Source organism: Bubalus kerabau, chromosome 19, assembly GCF_029407905.1.
Source record: "Bubalus kerabau isolate K-KA32 ecotype Philippines breed swamp buffalo chromosome 19, PCC_UOA_SB_1v2, whole genome shotgun sequence".
Lineage (NCBI taxonomy): Eukaryota > Metazoa > Chordata > Mammalia > Artiodactyla > Bovidae > Bubalus > Bubalus kerabau.
Genome location: NC_073642.1, coordinates 62,244,219 through 62,257,449, shown reverse-complemented (window position 1 = coordinate 62,257,449; position 13,231 = coordinate 62,244,219). Strand labels below are relative to the sequence as shown.

The 13,231-nt window shown below is 38.0% G+C and overlaps 1 protein-coding gene across 4 annotated transcripts in view; it reads right to left on the bottom strand.

Moving 5' to 3' along the window:
- VRK1 (VRK serine/threonine kinase 1) overlaps positions 1-13,231 on the bottom strand; it is an 81,126-nt gene that overhangs the window by 15,740 nt on the left and 52,155 nt on the right. For all 4 annotated transcript variants that reach the window (XM_055555407.1, XM_055555409.1, XM_055555410.1 and 1 more), the window contains 6 exons: positions 12,632-12,740; positions 12,420-12,512; positions 9,957-10,089; positions 9,050-9,170; positions 8,694-8,752; positions 4,875-5,053 (listed from right to left, as the gene is read on the bottom strand). In XM_055555407.1, coding sequence (XP_055411382.1) covers positions 4,875-5,053; positions 8,694-8,752; positions 9,050-9,170; positions 9,957-10,089; positions 12,420-12,512; positions 12,632-12,740 — 694 coding nt within the window. The remainder of the gene's footprint in view (positions 1-4,874; positions 5,054-8,693; positions 8,753-9,049; positions 9,171-9,956; positions 10,090-12,419; positions 12,513-12,631; positions 12,741-13,231) is intronic.

Here is a 13,231-nt window from a genome sequence, read left to right as displayed (position 1 = left end):
ACTGCCAACATCCGTTGGATCATCGAAAAAGCAAGAGAATTCCAGCAGAATATCTACTTCTGCTTCATTGACTATGCTAAAGCCTTTGACTGTGTGGATCACAAGAAACTATGGAAAATTCTTAAAGAGATGGGAACACCTGACCTGCCTCCTGAGAAATCTGTATGCAGGTCAAGAAGCAACAGTTAGAACTAGACATGGAACAACAGACTGGTTCCAAATCAGGAAAGGAGTATGTCAAGGCTGTATATTGTCACCCTGCTTATTTAACTTATAAGCAGAGTACATCATGAGAAATGCTGGACTGGATGAAGCACAAGCTGGAATCAAGACTGCCAGAAGAAATATCAATAACCACAGATATGCAGATGATACCACCCTTATGGCAGAAAGTGAAGAAGAACTAAGGAGCCTCCTGATGAAAATGAAAGAGAAGAGTGAAAAAGTTGGCTTAAAACTCAACATTTAGAAAACTAAGATCATGGCATCCGGTCCCACCACTTCATGGCAAATAAATGGGGAAACAATGCAAACAGTGAAAGAATTTATTTTCCTGGGCTCCCAAATCACGGCAGATGGTGACTGCAGCCACGAAAAGAAAAGACACTTGCTCCTTGGAAGAAAAGCTATCAGAAAAAACCTAGACAGCATATTAAAAAGCAGAGACATTACTTTGCTGACAAAGGTCCATCTAGTCAAGGCTATGGTTTTTCCAGTAGTCATGTATGGATGTGAGAGTTGGACTATAAAGAAAGCTAAGCATGCAAGAATTGATGCTTTTGAACTGTGGTGTTGGAGATGAAATCAGTCAATCCTAAAGGAAATCAGTCCTGAATATTCATTGGAAGGACTGATGCTAAAGGCGAAGCTCCAATACTCTGGCCACCTGATGTGAAGAACTGACTCCTTAGAAAAGACCCTGATGCTGGAAAAGATTGAAGGCATGAGGAGAAGGGGACAACAGAGGATGAGATGGTTGGATGGCATCACCGACTTAATGGACTTGAGTTTGAGGAAGTTCCGGGAGTTGGTGATGGACAGGGAAGTCTGGCGTGCTGCCGTCCATGGGGTTGCAAAGAGTTGGACACGACTGAGTGACTGAACTGAACTGAATGGGATTTATAGGGAAAGGAATTCTTAGTAAACACCAAATCCACTTAGATATAGATTTAAGAGCAAACTACCATTAAAAAACAAAGAAATGTATCAACTGCAACAATCTGCTGCTGCTGCTGCTAAGGCGCTTCAGTTGTGTCCGACTCTGTGCGACCCCATAGACGGCGGCCCGCCAGGCTCCCCCATCCCTGGGATTCTCCAGGCAAGAACACTGGAGTGGGTTGCCATTTCCTTCTCCAATGCATGAAAGGGAATCGCTCAGTCCTATCTGACTCTTTGCGACCCCATGGTCTGCAGCCTACCAGGCTCCTCTGTCCATGGGATTTTCTAGGCAAGAGTACTTGGAGTGGGGTGCCAATAATTAAAATACAGTTTCTGCTATTCTATCATACAAAAACAGCTAGACAGACCTTCACCAAATTTAGGGTATATTTGGAGCAATCTGACTTCAATTATGGGCTACATGGTGTAAATTTAATGATGCTGAGGTGTGATCACATCCAAGAGACAGAAGTTGTCCACCAGAGCAGCTGCAGGCCACTGATGGGAGCTGGAAGACCTTTCTTTGCTCTTGTTCAGTCCTCTGTACCATGTTCCAGGCTGAGCGCCAGCAGGAATTTATTTATTATTTATTTAACAATGGTTAATGATTTTTCAGAGGAACTATGGAAAGGTAGACTAGCATCACATAACTTAGAAAAACAAAAAATTGGAAAGTAGAAAAAAAGGGTACTTGGACATCACTTATAGGGAGCAACAATATATACTGCTTGAAAATAAAAAATTGCAGGCCCATGCTCTAGACCTAGTCAGCAGATCTCCAGGGATGAGACCCAAGAGATTCTAATGAACAGCTCTTTTTGTTGGCTTGGGCAAGCAACTTAATCAAAACCTTATAAAAAAAATAGCTAATGGAGGTATTAATGTCTTTTAACTTGCTGAGTTCTTTCCAGTAAATTAAGCTGTTCTTAACCCAGATGGGACAGGGAGAAATTCTTTAAGGACAGAACTACATGTTATTGATCCCTGTAGCCCCGGGGACCTAGCCCAGATCAGGTACATAAATTAGACCTTACACATAATTGCTGAAAGGTGATTTAAGAGTACACAGTGAATCCAGTAACTGTTGCAACTATACCCACAGATTCTAAGTGCCGAGTTCTAATCAACACTTGAAATCTTTGGCTGCAGTATCTTTTAAGGAGAAACTAACACTTAGTATCTTTCTACTTCAGCTTTATGTCAAATCAAAATTCTGTGCTTTAAATAATACCCTTAGGTTACTGAGACCAAAAACAGTTACAAGCGGATGCATTCATATTTCACTACACTTTCCAAATTTACTGTACCACAATCAAGCATGGCTGTAAAATACTAGATAGAGGCCTTGCTTCATTTCACTGCTGACCAATTCTTATAGGTTTAAAAAAAAAAAAACACTCTTATCTCTTAGGAATATAAAGAGAAATATACATTGAATTGATTAAACTCATTTCTTTCAGAGATTTGCTGCTGCTGCTAAGTCGCTTCATTCATGTCCGACTCTGTGCAACCCCATAGATGGCAGCCCACCAGGCTCCTCTGTCCCTGGGATTCTCCAGCCAAGAATACTGGAGTGGGCTGCCACTGCCTTCTCTGTCAGAGATTTGAGTGTCGTCAGTACAAAGAATGTACACTTTAAGTTTTTTAAAAAATTATGACAAACGAAAAGAATAAAGAATAAATATGCAATTATAAGGATTAATACAGTTTCTATGACGAAGCATTATACTCAGCTCTGAAATTCTGAGAACCAGAGCAAAAAAAAAAAAAAAAGAGGAATTTCAATACATGTTCCTAAAAAAGAGATGGAATATACTAATTTCTCAGAAAAGAAAGCTTTCTCTTGTTGGAAGTCCTCAGACTCAAAAGTTGGATGAAGCTCTGCTTTTATCTGTTTTAGATGTGGTATATTTACAATTTATTTTAAGAAAGTGTTCTGATGCTTAAAAACAAAAACTAACTCTTTCACTTTACAAATAAAAAACAAAAGGCTAACAAAATCAACAATTAATCTACAGTTAAATGCCAAACAAGAAGCTTCAGGATCTTACCTAATCTTAACTTTGATTAATTTCTTTTCAATACAAAAACAGTCTTGTGCCAGTTTTGAGGTGGGGGGAAAAAAAGGGCAGCAAACCAATGAAGGAAACCTAACAGTTCAGCTTTTTATTCACATTCTTCCCCTAAATGAAGCTTTATACATGTAGGGGATGATCTAACAAGAAATTTCCAGCTTTCTGAACTATCCAAGGACACAAGAGAATTATAAGGTCACAGATGTTAGCTCTGCAGCAGACTGACCTATTCAGCTGTAAAGTCAGCCAACCTGGGGAAACAAAATTTTCTCCAGCATGTAGTTACAAACAACAGTGATTTGCACAGGGAAGGGAGATGGCACTGGACAAGTTCTCAGGACTACAGAGATCTTTATTTTTCAATCAGCAAAATTTTAGAGCAAAACACTACAGAAGCCAGCTATAAATATTAATGCACAAAAATCTGTCCTGAGCAAGATGTGAGCTGTATGTTTATACATATATGCAAATTCTAAGTTTACCACCTTCCTGAAGAATTCTACTCAGCCTTCAATTTATCCTCTTCACATAAAACTGGATATGTTCTTCCTCATGGTTGTTGACCACAAAAATGGAATAAGGTACAATTAAGACAAAACTTATGAAAGCAAGAAGATGTATATATAGATGCATATGTATAATTTCAGATTCTGTGATGAAATTATAAAGAAATCTACTATTAGCCAAAAAAAGTCAAATTAATGATCCAATTTCAAAATTCCTATCTCCTCTGTAAATTAAAAAAATTATGAAAAACTTTTAATATGCTGCTTATTTTAAAGGGAGAAAATCTGTTTTTAACTCTTTATCTCATAGTTTGGAATATGAGACTTTCAAAAAGTCTACTGGAATTTACAGAGTTAATGACAATTAAAAGTCAATAATGTAAAAACATATTTTTCTTCTAAAAGTAGTCTTCCTTTTTCATATAAAAGTAACTAACACAATTTCAGATTAAAGAAGGAAAAAGTTAATCAATAATTATTAAAAATAACCAGTAAGATAATGCATACCTTAAAATCTGAATTTTAAAGTGATACCAGGGGTTATCTACAAATCTGTACAATACTTCTACCATAGGTTTATTATTTAACATCTTTCCAAAAAATTAATCTTCTTATATACAGATACACAGCTTTATGAAGTGACATTTCTGTAAAGAGCAAAATAATGTTTAAATGGGAAATATACCACACCAACAAATAAGGAAACTTTCAAATGCAATTTTCAAATGATAATTTTTCAAAACCAATTTTCAAATGGCAAATACTTGGACCACACCAATGAACAAGGAAAAAGTGAAACACGGGATCAACCGAAAGGGGCGACATGCGAGAAAAGGACACACAGTATGTGAATTGAGCGCCCCACCCAAATTCCTCTGCCAGATATTAGTAACCCAAGTTAGACTTGTTCAGGGAATTTCTTAACTTGCTACCGGACGTAAGAAACACATACTCATTTTTCTAAAACCCTCTATGTATTTTTCCATATCACAAAGGTTTGCTTTTATGTAATGATGATAAATATTTAACTGCAGAGCAATCTGCTATTTTCTTTACTGAGCTACTGATTTACTTGCCTCTATTTGTTGCAAACAGTCACAGGAAACCCAAAGGAAAATTCAATAACAAAACTCACTTTTGCCACTGGTTTTGCTTTCAAACTTCCATTCTCCACAACAGTGAGGTCCAGCTTTCCATCATCCTTACTTCCTATAGCTTTCAGTCCTTGCAAAAGAATATCTCGTAACTTTTGATAAAGAGGTTTTTCGACATAATCCAGTAGTTTCACTGTTTCCATGTACTTAGCAATTTCATCTAAAAGAATAACACAATTATTTTGTAGTTTTTATCATAAATACAACATACTTACCTCTTCTAAGAAAATGATCCACAATTATAGTAACATTAGAATGCAAATATATAGCTTGTTAAATATGTCTTTCTATCACGTCTTCATTGAAAGTATGCTTCTGAATTCAGGAATTGTCAGATAAGTCAAATAAAAAAATGTATTTTTAGATACAACACAAAAAACATCTTTTAATTCTGACAGTAAGAAAGAAGACAAGCTTAACATGTAAATATATATAAAAACAATTACTAATATAATTTTAAAGCTACTTTTTAAAAGGACCTAAAATAAATATTATGAAGTAAAATGTGCTTAAGTACAATAAATATCATAGCCAGAATTTTTTTTTTGCCACAGAAGCCATTAGTTCTAGAGAAGACAGCTGCATTTTTTGGGTAAATGAAAAATAAAATATGAAAATCAGGTTGAAAAAAAGAAACACAAGGAAGCCCTGATTGTCCCATAAAAGAGAAAAACCAACTTGTGAATGATAAAAGGTCTACTGGACACTGAGGCAGAACCAAACCCATAAAAAGAAATCTTACTAGTCAAGATCAGCACCTCTCAACACCCATCTAAAAATCCATCTTTGGGTTAATGACTCATACATGTATATGCCCAGTCCAGCCTTTCCACTGACCTCCAGACTTGTATACCCACTGACTTCCACTGACTCATATACTGGCTGTGTAACCAGCATCTCACATGCCAACCAAATCCAAAATCCTGACCAACCCCTAAAACCTGCTCACCCTGTGTTTTTTCTGTCTGAATTATAGAAAATCCCATTCTCCCAGTTCCTCAAATCCTCCTCCCACATCCAATAAATCAAGACATTATGTCCGTGCTATACACGCATTCATTCATTCATTCATTCAGACATTTTAAGTACCCACCACATGTCAAGCATGATTCTAAATACTTAAGTACGTGAGAAAAAAGAAACAAAAATCCTTCCTTTCAACTTTCTTAATCTGATAAAGGGGATCTACAGAAAACCAAAAGCAAATGTCACCAAGTGTGGTAAAATACTGGACTTCCCTTCTGAGAGAAGAAAACAGCAAGGAAGCCCATCTGTACCGTTTCCATGCTGCCTGAAAGTCCTGCAGTTTTTAGCCGGTGCAGTAAGGCAAGAAAAGAAACAGACAGCACTGAGTGGAATGATGCAAAATGGTTTATTCACAACATGAGTGCACGTAGAAAAGCCTAAGAAATCTATTAAAAAACTTCTAACCAATATGTAAAGTTAACAAGATCATAGGATATAAAGTATTTAAAAATCTTTCTATACACTAGCAACAAGCATTTAGAAAAGTAATAAAAACATATCATATACAATAGCATCAAAAAGCATCAAATACCTACAAACAAATATAATGAAAGATGGGCAAGATTTTTTCCAAATGAAAACTATAAAACACAGGTCAGAGAAACTGACACCAAATTAAATGAAAGCCATAAAGTATCAATTATATAAAGATGCCAATGCTCCCCAATTAGTCCACAGAGTCCCTGCGATCCCACTCAAAATTTCAGCACATTGCAGAGGGAGAGGACATGTGTGGAACTGACAAGGTGATTCTAAAATGTACAAATATACAAAGGATCATGCAAAACAGCAAAGTCAAGTTTAAAGAAGAAAATGTGCCAGAGGACTTAAACTATCAGAGAAAGCTATAGTAATTAAGACAGTGTGCCCCAAGAACAGAAAAAAAAAACAACTACTATGAAAGAGCCCAGAAACAGACTCACAGATTCGCACATGATTGAACACAAAGGTGCCATCACAGAGCAAGGCTGGTCTTTTCAAGAAAGGCCGCTGTTAACACTGTGAACTATGCGAGGCGATAGCGGTGCTAAATCCTGTTCATCGTTCTCCAGTCTGCATGTACAGGCAGGTCTCGGAAGACACCGCGGGTTAGCGCCAGACCGCCGCAATAAAGCAAGTGTCACAATAAAGCAAGTCACCTTTTCTGGTTTCCCAGTGCATTGAAAAGTGATGTCTATGCTATACTGTAGTCTATTATGTGTGAAATAACACAATGTCTAAAAAAACGTGCATACCTTAATTAAAAAAACACTTTATTGCTAAAAAGTGTCCACCATTATCCGAGCTTTCAGTGAGTCATAATTTTTTGCAATAATAATATCATTGATCACAAATCACCATAAGAAGTATAATAATAATGAAAAAGCTTAAAATATTGTGGGAGTTACCACAATGTTTGACACAGACAGGAAGTGAGCAAATGCTGTTGGAAAAATCAGCACCAGCAGATTTACTCGACACAGGCTGCCACAAACCTTCAACTAGTAGGAAAAACAACACATCTTCAAAGTACAATAAAGTGAATCGCTATAAAATGAGGTATGCCTACATAGCAAATCATCACATTATAGAATTATATTTGTCAATTATTCCTCAATAAAGTTAAAAAATAAAAACATTTAAAAAATGTTAACAATGGGAATGAATTTCACAAATGCAGTATTGAATGAAAGAAAAAGAACGCCACCAGAAACTAGAACATTAAAAATCCCTGCCCTCGTGAAATTATCTGTTTAGTTCACTCTATGATTCCATTTCCATATAGTTCAAAGAGAAATCCTTGATGTTGGAAGTTGTGCTAGTGATTCATTAGGCCAGAGGGAAAGGCTGGTGACTGGGAGAAGGCAACAGGGAGCAAATCTGAAAAAGCAGTAACATTCCATTTCCAGATGTGGTTGACAGGTTGCAAATTTAAAGAGCTTAAGCTCACACAGTAGACCTCCCTGAAAAGGAGACAACTGAGCAAAGGCTTGAAAAGACCTAAATATATCCAGACTGACCACTGCTCACACCTGCACTGCTACTTCCCTTGCTCAGATTATGGCGGGAGGCTTCCAACTAGCTCCTGTTTGTACCTGGCCTTGCCTCCTTAGCAGTCGATCTTCAAGACAGGAGCTGGAGAGACTTCCCTTAAAGATAGACAGTTCACATCCCTCCTTTCCTCCACACCTCATGCACTCTTGCTCAAAGTAAAAGCCAAAGCCCATGATGGCCTAGATGCAGGCATCAGCAGGTACTCATGCCCTTCCGCGTGGACACGTTCCTCCCCAGAGCTCACTCCCTGTCTCCTTCCCATAGCTGCTCAAATGGCACGTCCACAGGAGGACCGTCCCAGGCCGCCCTATTTACAGTAACAACCCACCCCATCCCTTCTATTCTATTTCCTGTGTTTGTCATTTTTGCCACAGTACTAACCATGCAATAAACTGTGCAATTTACTCCTTTACTGTCTACCTTTCCCAACTAGAGCTTCACAAGGACAGGAGTTTTTACTTTGATCCCTAGTGCGTAGGAGAGTCTGAGGCACAAAACAGAGCCTCAACTAAGAAAATAGCTGCATTACTGAATGAAGTTTGGTTCCTTGACTGAAAGCGCTGAATAACAAGTGAGTAAGGCCCACATGTGGAAAGGCCCACGTGAGCAGGCCCCAGTGAGACGGTTACACTTAACAATACCGAAGCTCTTACATTAAGCGTCGTTAGTCTATGGACCTCAGGAGGTTTCTCCTCTCAGAAAACAAAATTCTTATGAACACTGAAGAAGTCTTTGCTTACCTGGCTTGTTTTTCTCAGGAAAACATTTGTCCATCAAACTCGCAATATTTTCTCTGTATCTGTTAAAAATTAAAAGAATGAGTCATTGTTTGATGCTTGATGCCATGGAAAGTTATTAATACTTAATAACAGTAAATAGCACATTAAGCAGCACTGTGCTACATCCTAAATACACTTACAAACATTCTTCTAAAATAAATTCAACAAAAAGAAACCCAAGGAATCTTACTGTTAAACAAGCCCTTTCTTATTTCTACATTAGTGTCAGTTAAAGCTATAGTCCTTGTAAAGAAGTTCTGACCGAACATCTGCCTCATCATTTTGCCCGAAATAATTTACTGTAAGTTTTCCTTTACCTAATTTTGGAATCTCTAACGTAGTTAGGATCTTTCAAATTATCTTCCCACGGCAGATGGCCACTAAGCCACTGGATCATGCAATAACCAAGGATTTCCAAGTCACCGCGTCTTGATGGTGCTGTGAAACAAAAGAAGCAGATTCAGCACAGTGAAATGATGTTTAAGGCAGAATTTCAGGTATATCTAAAGCAATAAGGTAAAAAGAGTCAACCATATGGTCTTCTTTTTCATCATACAATCTTGACTCCATTTTGAAAAAAAACACCGAATACTGGGCAGTATCAAAGAACTCATTTACCTCCAACTAATAATTTACTTTATAACCCAAACTGGCAAAACTCTACAGTTTCAAACTGACACTACTAGTCTACGAAATAAATTATAAAGCAATGACACATTTAACAGTGCCCTTGGAAAATGTGCAGATATTAAAAATGCTGCAAGCTATTAAGAGGCCCAGAGAACAGGGGGTTTTAGCTCCTCCACAGTGTTGGACACAGAAAAAAAAGAAACGATGGCTGAAGAAACAGGCCAGCTGAATGGGTGACAAAGTAAGTCTACTGGTTACAAAGTTGTAGCTGCATAAGAAAACACAAACCTTTATGGAGGAAAGCCCCCAGCATTCCAATTAAGCTAAAGAAAAGCAAAAGAAGCCTCACTGCAGCTGACTGCACTACTTCGCCACTGACCCATCACGACCTCGGAAGGGTGAGAGGAAGACGGAGAGAACACAGGTGCCCTGTCCCTCAAACGCAGGAGCTTAGGCTCTCTCTCCTTCCCCCGCCTATCCTGCCTCTTCAGTTCTGATCCGCCTGCTTATCCACTGGTGCAGGATGAAGAGCCACGCAGGGGTTCAACGGAAAGCACTGGTGCTGTAGCTCCAGTTCAGGTGCCTCAGACGTACCCACACCGTTGTGCGCGTCGATGCTGGTGAATTCAACTGTGCCATCATGACATCTTTTGGGGTCTTCTTTGTATTCTTTATGAGTCCCTTCTGGGCAGTATCGATAAGCAAGGCCATAGTCTACCAAGTACACCTATAAATGTCCAAGCACCAAGATAAATTAAAGCCTGTAAAGCTCAGAAACAGAATACTGTCACTGGAGGGCAGATTCACCCACAAAGCCACACTATGACACCCCACATGCTTGATCCAACACGCGAACAACATCAAGTACTTAATTCTGAAATACCTTTTATTTAAAGAAAAACATTAAATGACCGTGTAGCTACAGTGCAGATAATACCACCTGACTTACTTACGCAAGTATGTGCTTTACTTGTAATAATCTTGTCTCCTCAATTTGAGCAAGGATCATAAATCATACACTTTTTCTTATGGCATCGAAAACAAAACTGAGCAGAGTAAACCATCAATACTTGTCTCGATACAACTGCCACACGCTGAGTGCAAGTGCTAACTCAGCTGACACGTGGTGTGTTCGCTTTTCCTCTCTTTACTTATAGAATAACCAAGTATCGATTCACTTCATAAAAATATTTTCAAGATTATAATGATGACCTGAAGAACTTTTAGATGAGGCTCTTAGGTACATTTAAATATTATATGTTAAAGTCAAGTCTTCATAATTAAAACTAAATTTTAATATAATGTATACACATATCTATGGGAATGTACATGTACATCTGATTAGCATACAAAGCTAATAAATTTGGCTTTCCTCTGTCCCAGAGCCACATATTACATCTCCAACTCCGGGTAACTGTCTCGCAGATGTATGCATCTGGTCACAGGAGGGAAGTGAAGTAAAAATATGGGTCTGGATTGAGCACATACATCTAATACTAAAAAAATTATCCCATCCAAAGCATATGCCCAAAGGATAGCCAAGCTGCGAAAATATTTCCACCTGAACAAAAGGCAGCATGTTTTAGTCAACTGTAAAAAGAAATTATATTTGTGTTTATTACATAAGTCTGGTCTACTTCAATTAACAGAATCCTTACCATTCAGGTTCTTAGCTGTGTATTGTTTGCTTGCTTGTTTATTTTTAACCTAAATGCAAATAAAGTAAGTTGCCTGGAAATTCTGTGGCTGCCTTTAGGACTTCTCCATTGGCCTGCTCTAACCAGCAACTTTCTTCTGTGGTATGTACATAGCTCCTTACAGCCACCATAACAGAGAGAGGGAAGGGGAGGACAGGAGAAGAAAGGGGAGCCAAAGGAGAAAGGGAAAGCTAAACAAGAGGAAGTCAAAGTCAGGCCTAAGACAAAGAAGAAAAAAGTACAGTATATTGACTCAACACACCTAAAGTGCCCAAGTGTCCCTTTCTTATACAAGCTCAAGTTAAGAAGTGAGAATACACATAAAACGGATCAAACACAGAGGCCCAACTGTGACTTCAACTAAACCTGTGCTGGAGAAGACTCTTGAGAGTCCCTTGCACCACAAGGAGATCCAACCAGTCCATCCTAAAGGACATCAGTCCGGGGTGTTCATTGGAAGGACTGATGTTGAAGCTGAAACTCCAATACTTTGACCACCTCATACGAAGAGCTGACTCACTGGAAAAGACCCTGATGCTGGGAGGGATTGGGGGCAGGAGGAGAAGGGGACGACAGAGGATGAGATGGTTGGATGGCATCACCAACTCTATGGACGTGGGTTTGGGTGGACTCCAGGAGCTGGTGATGGACAGGGAGGTCTGGTGTGCTGCGGGTCATGGGGTCGCAAAGAGTTGGACACGACTGAGCGACTGAACTGAACTGAAACCTGACTTTTACCAAAATCATGGAGTCGGCTTCAGGAAAATTATAAACCCCTCTAACTCCAACTAAATTGACCCAAATAAAGGTATAATAACATCAGCTTTTCTCTTTTCCTTAAAAAGTAAAAATTATAAAGTGAATATAATAAGCTTAAAAAATGCATATTTCAATTCCAAACCCTATACAAATTTAGACAGCTAAGATATTTCTGTAAACCAATTGATTTCAATAATCAACATGTTAAAGACCAAATTTTCCAAGTAACAGAACACTTACATTTGATGGATTTCTTGAACAAAGGAAATAAAAAAAATGACAAAGCAGACAGGCAAACATAATTCATTGGTGCACTATGTAATTTTAAGCTTCCACCCCCAAATAGCTATTTGAAATTCATTTTGTATCACAAGTACTTCTTCTGAATATTATTTAGGGCAAAATAGCCAACTTGATAAAGTGCCAACAAATCGCATCAAAAATGTAGAATGTTAACTAGATAAAAGTGTCAAGAAGAAATATTATTATTACCATATCTACTTCAAAAAGTAAAACTTCTGCATGGGTTCAAAAGTTCATAGCAACTGTATTTGTTTTCAAACAACAGGTTAAACAGTAGAAATTAAAGTTATAAAACTACCTGGTCAGGATTCTTGTAGCTTAGAAGAAGATTTGAGGCCTTGATATCTCCGTGTACATACTCATGCTCATGAATATATTCCAGAATATCCAGCTATGAAAGCATCATATACAATAAATTAATGCAGTACCTGACACCAACCAGCAGAGGACCAAGCGTCAACACAACTAGCCTTTACTGGATTAAAAATGAGAAGAATGTAGCTCACATACAATTCTTAAGCTTAGCTGCAAGACAGTTTTCCGAGAAAATCTTTTGGCATTTGCTTCATATATTTTCTGAAGGTCACTCCCAAAGCGATCTATTATCATAAATCTGTAACTAAAGACAAACAAGAAAAGTCAATGAACAGAATGTAACTCAGGAAAACCTACTTTGCCATGAGTACTCTCCTTTCAGAGTAATTTTTTTCAAGGCAATGTCTAGTAAGAAAGTAAAAAGTGAAAGGAAAGAAAGACATCTGAAATTAGTTCTTCCAATGAAAAATCTCAAGAGCTGCAAGGGCTGTACTGGTTTTGCCTCTTATCTTAGGGGCCTCCTGGTCTCAACAAGTTACGTGAGACAGCATTCAATGCAAGGAAAAAACACCCACAGAGAGAAGACAACAGACGCTTTACAGTAAAGATAATAAAATAATCTGAGTAAGGCTGATATCACTGATTTTTGTCATAGTTAAAGTTAATTTATGCTTCTGGATATCAGCTTCCTGTCTGTGACTGTTCTCTATTTTTAAGGGACATTTTAGCAGTATTAACATTCTGTTAAAATCAAGACTGTCAAGAGATGCTATAACAAAAGCTAAATGCAATAAA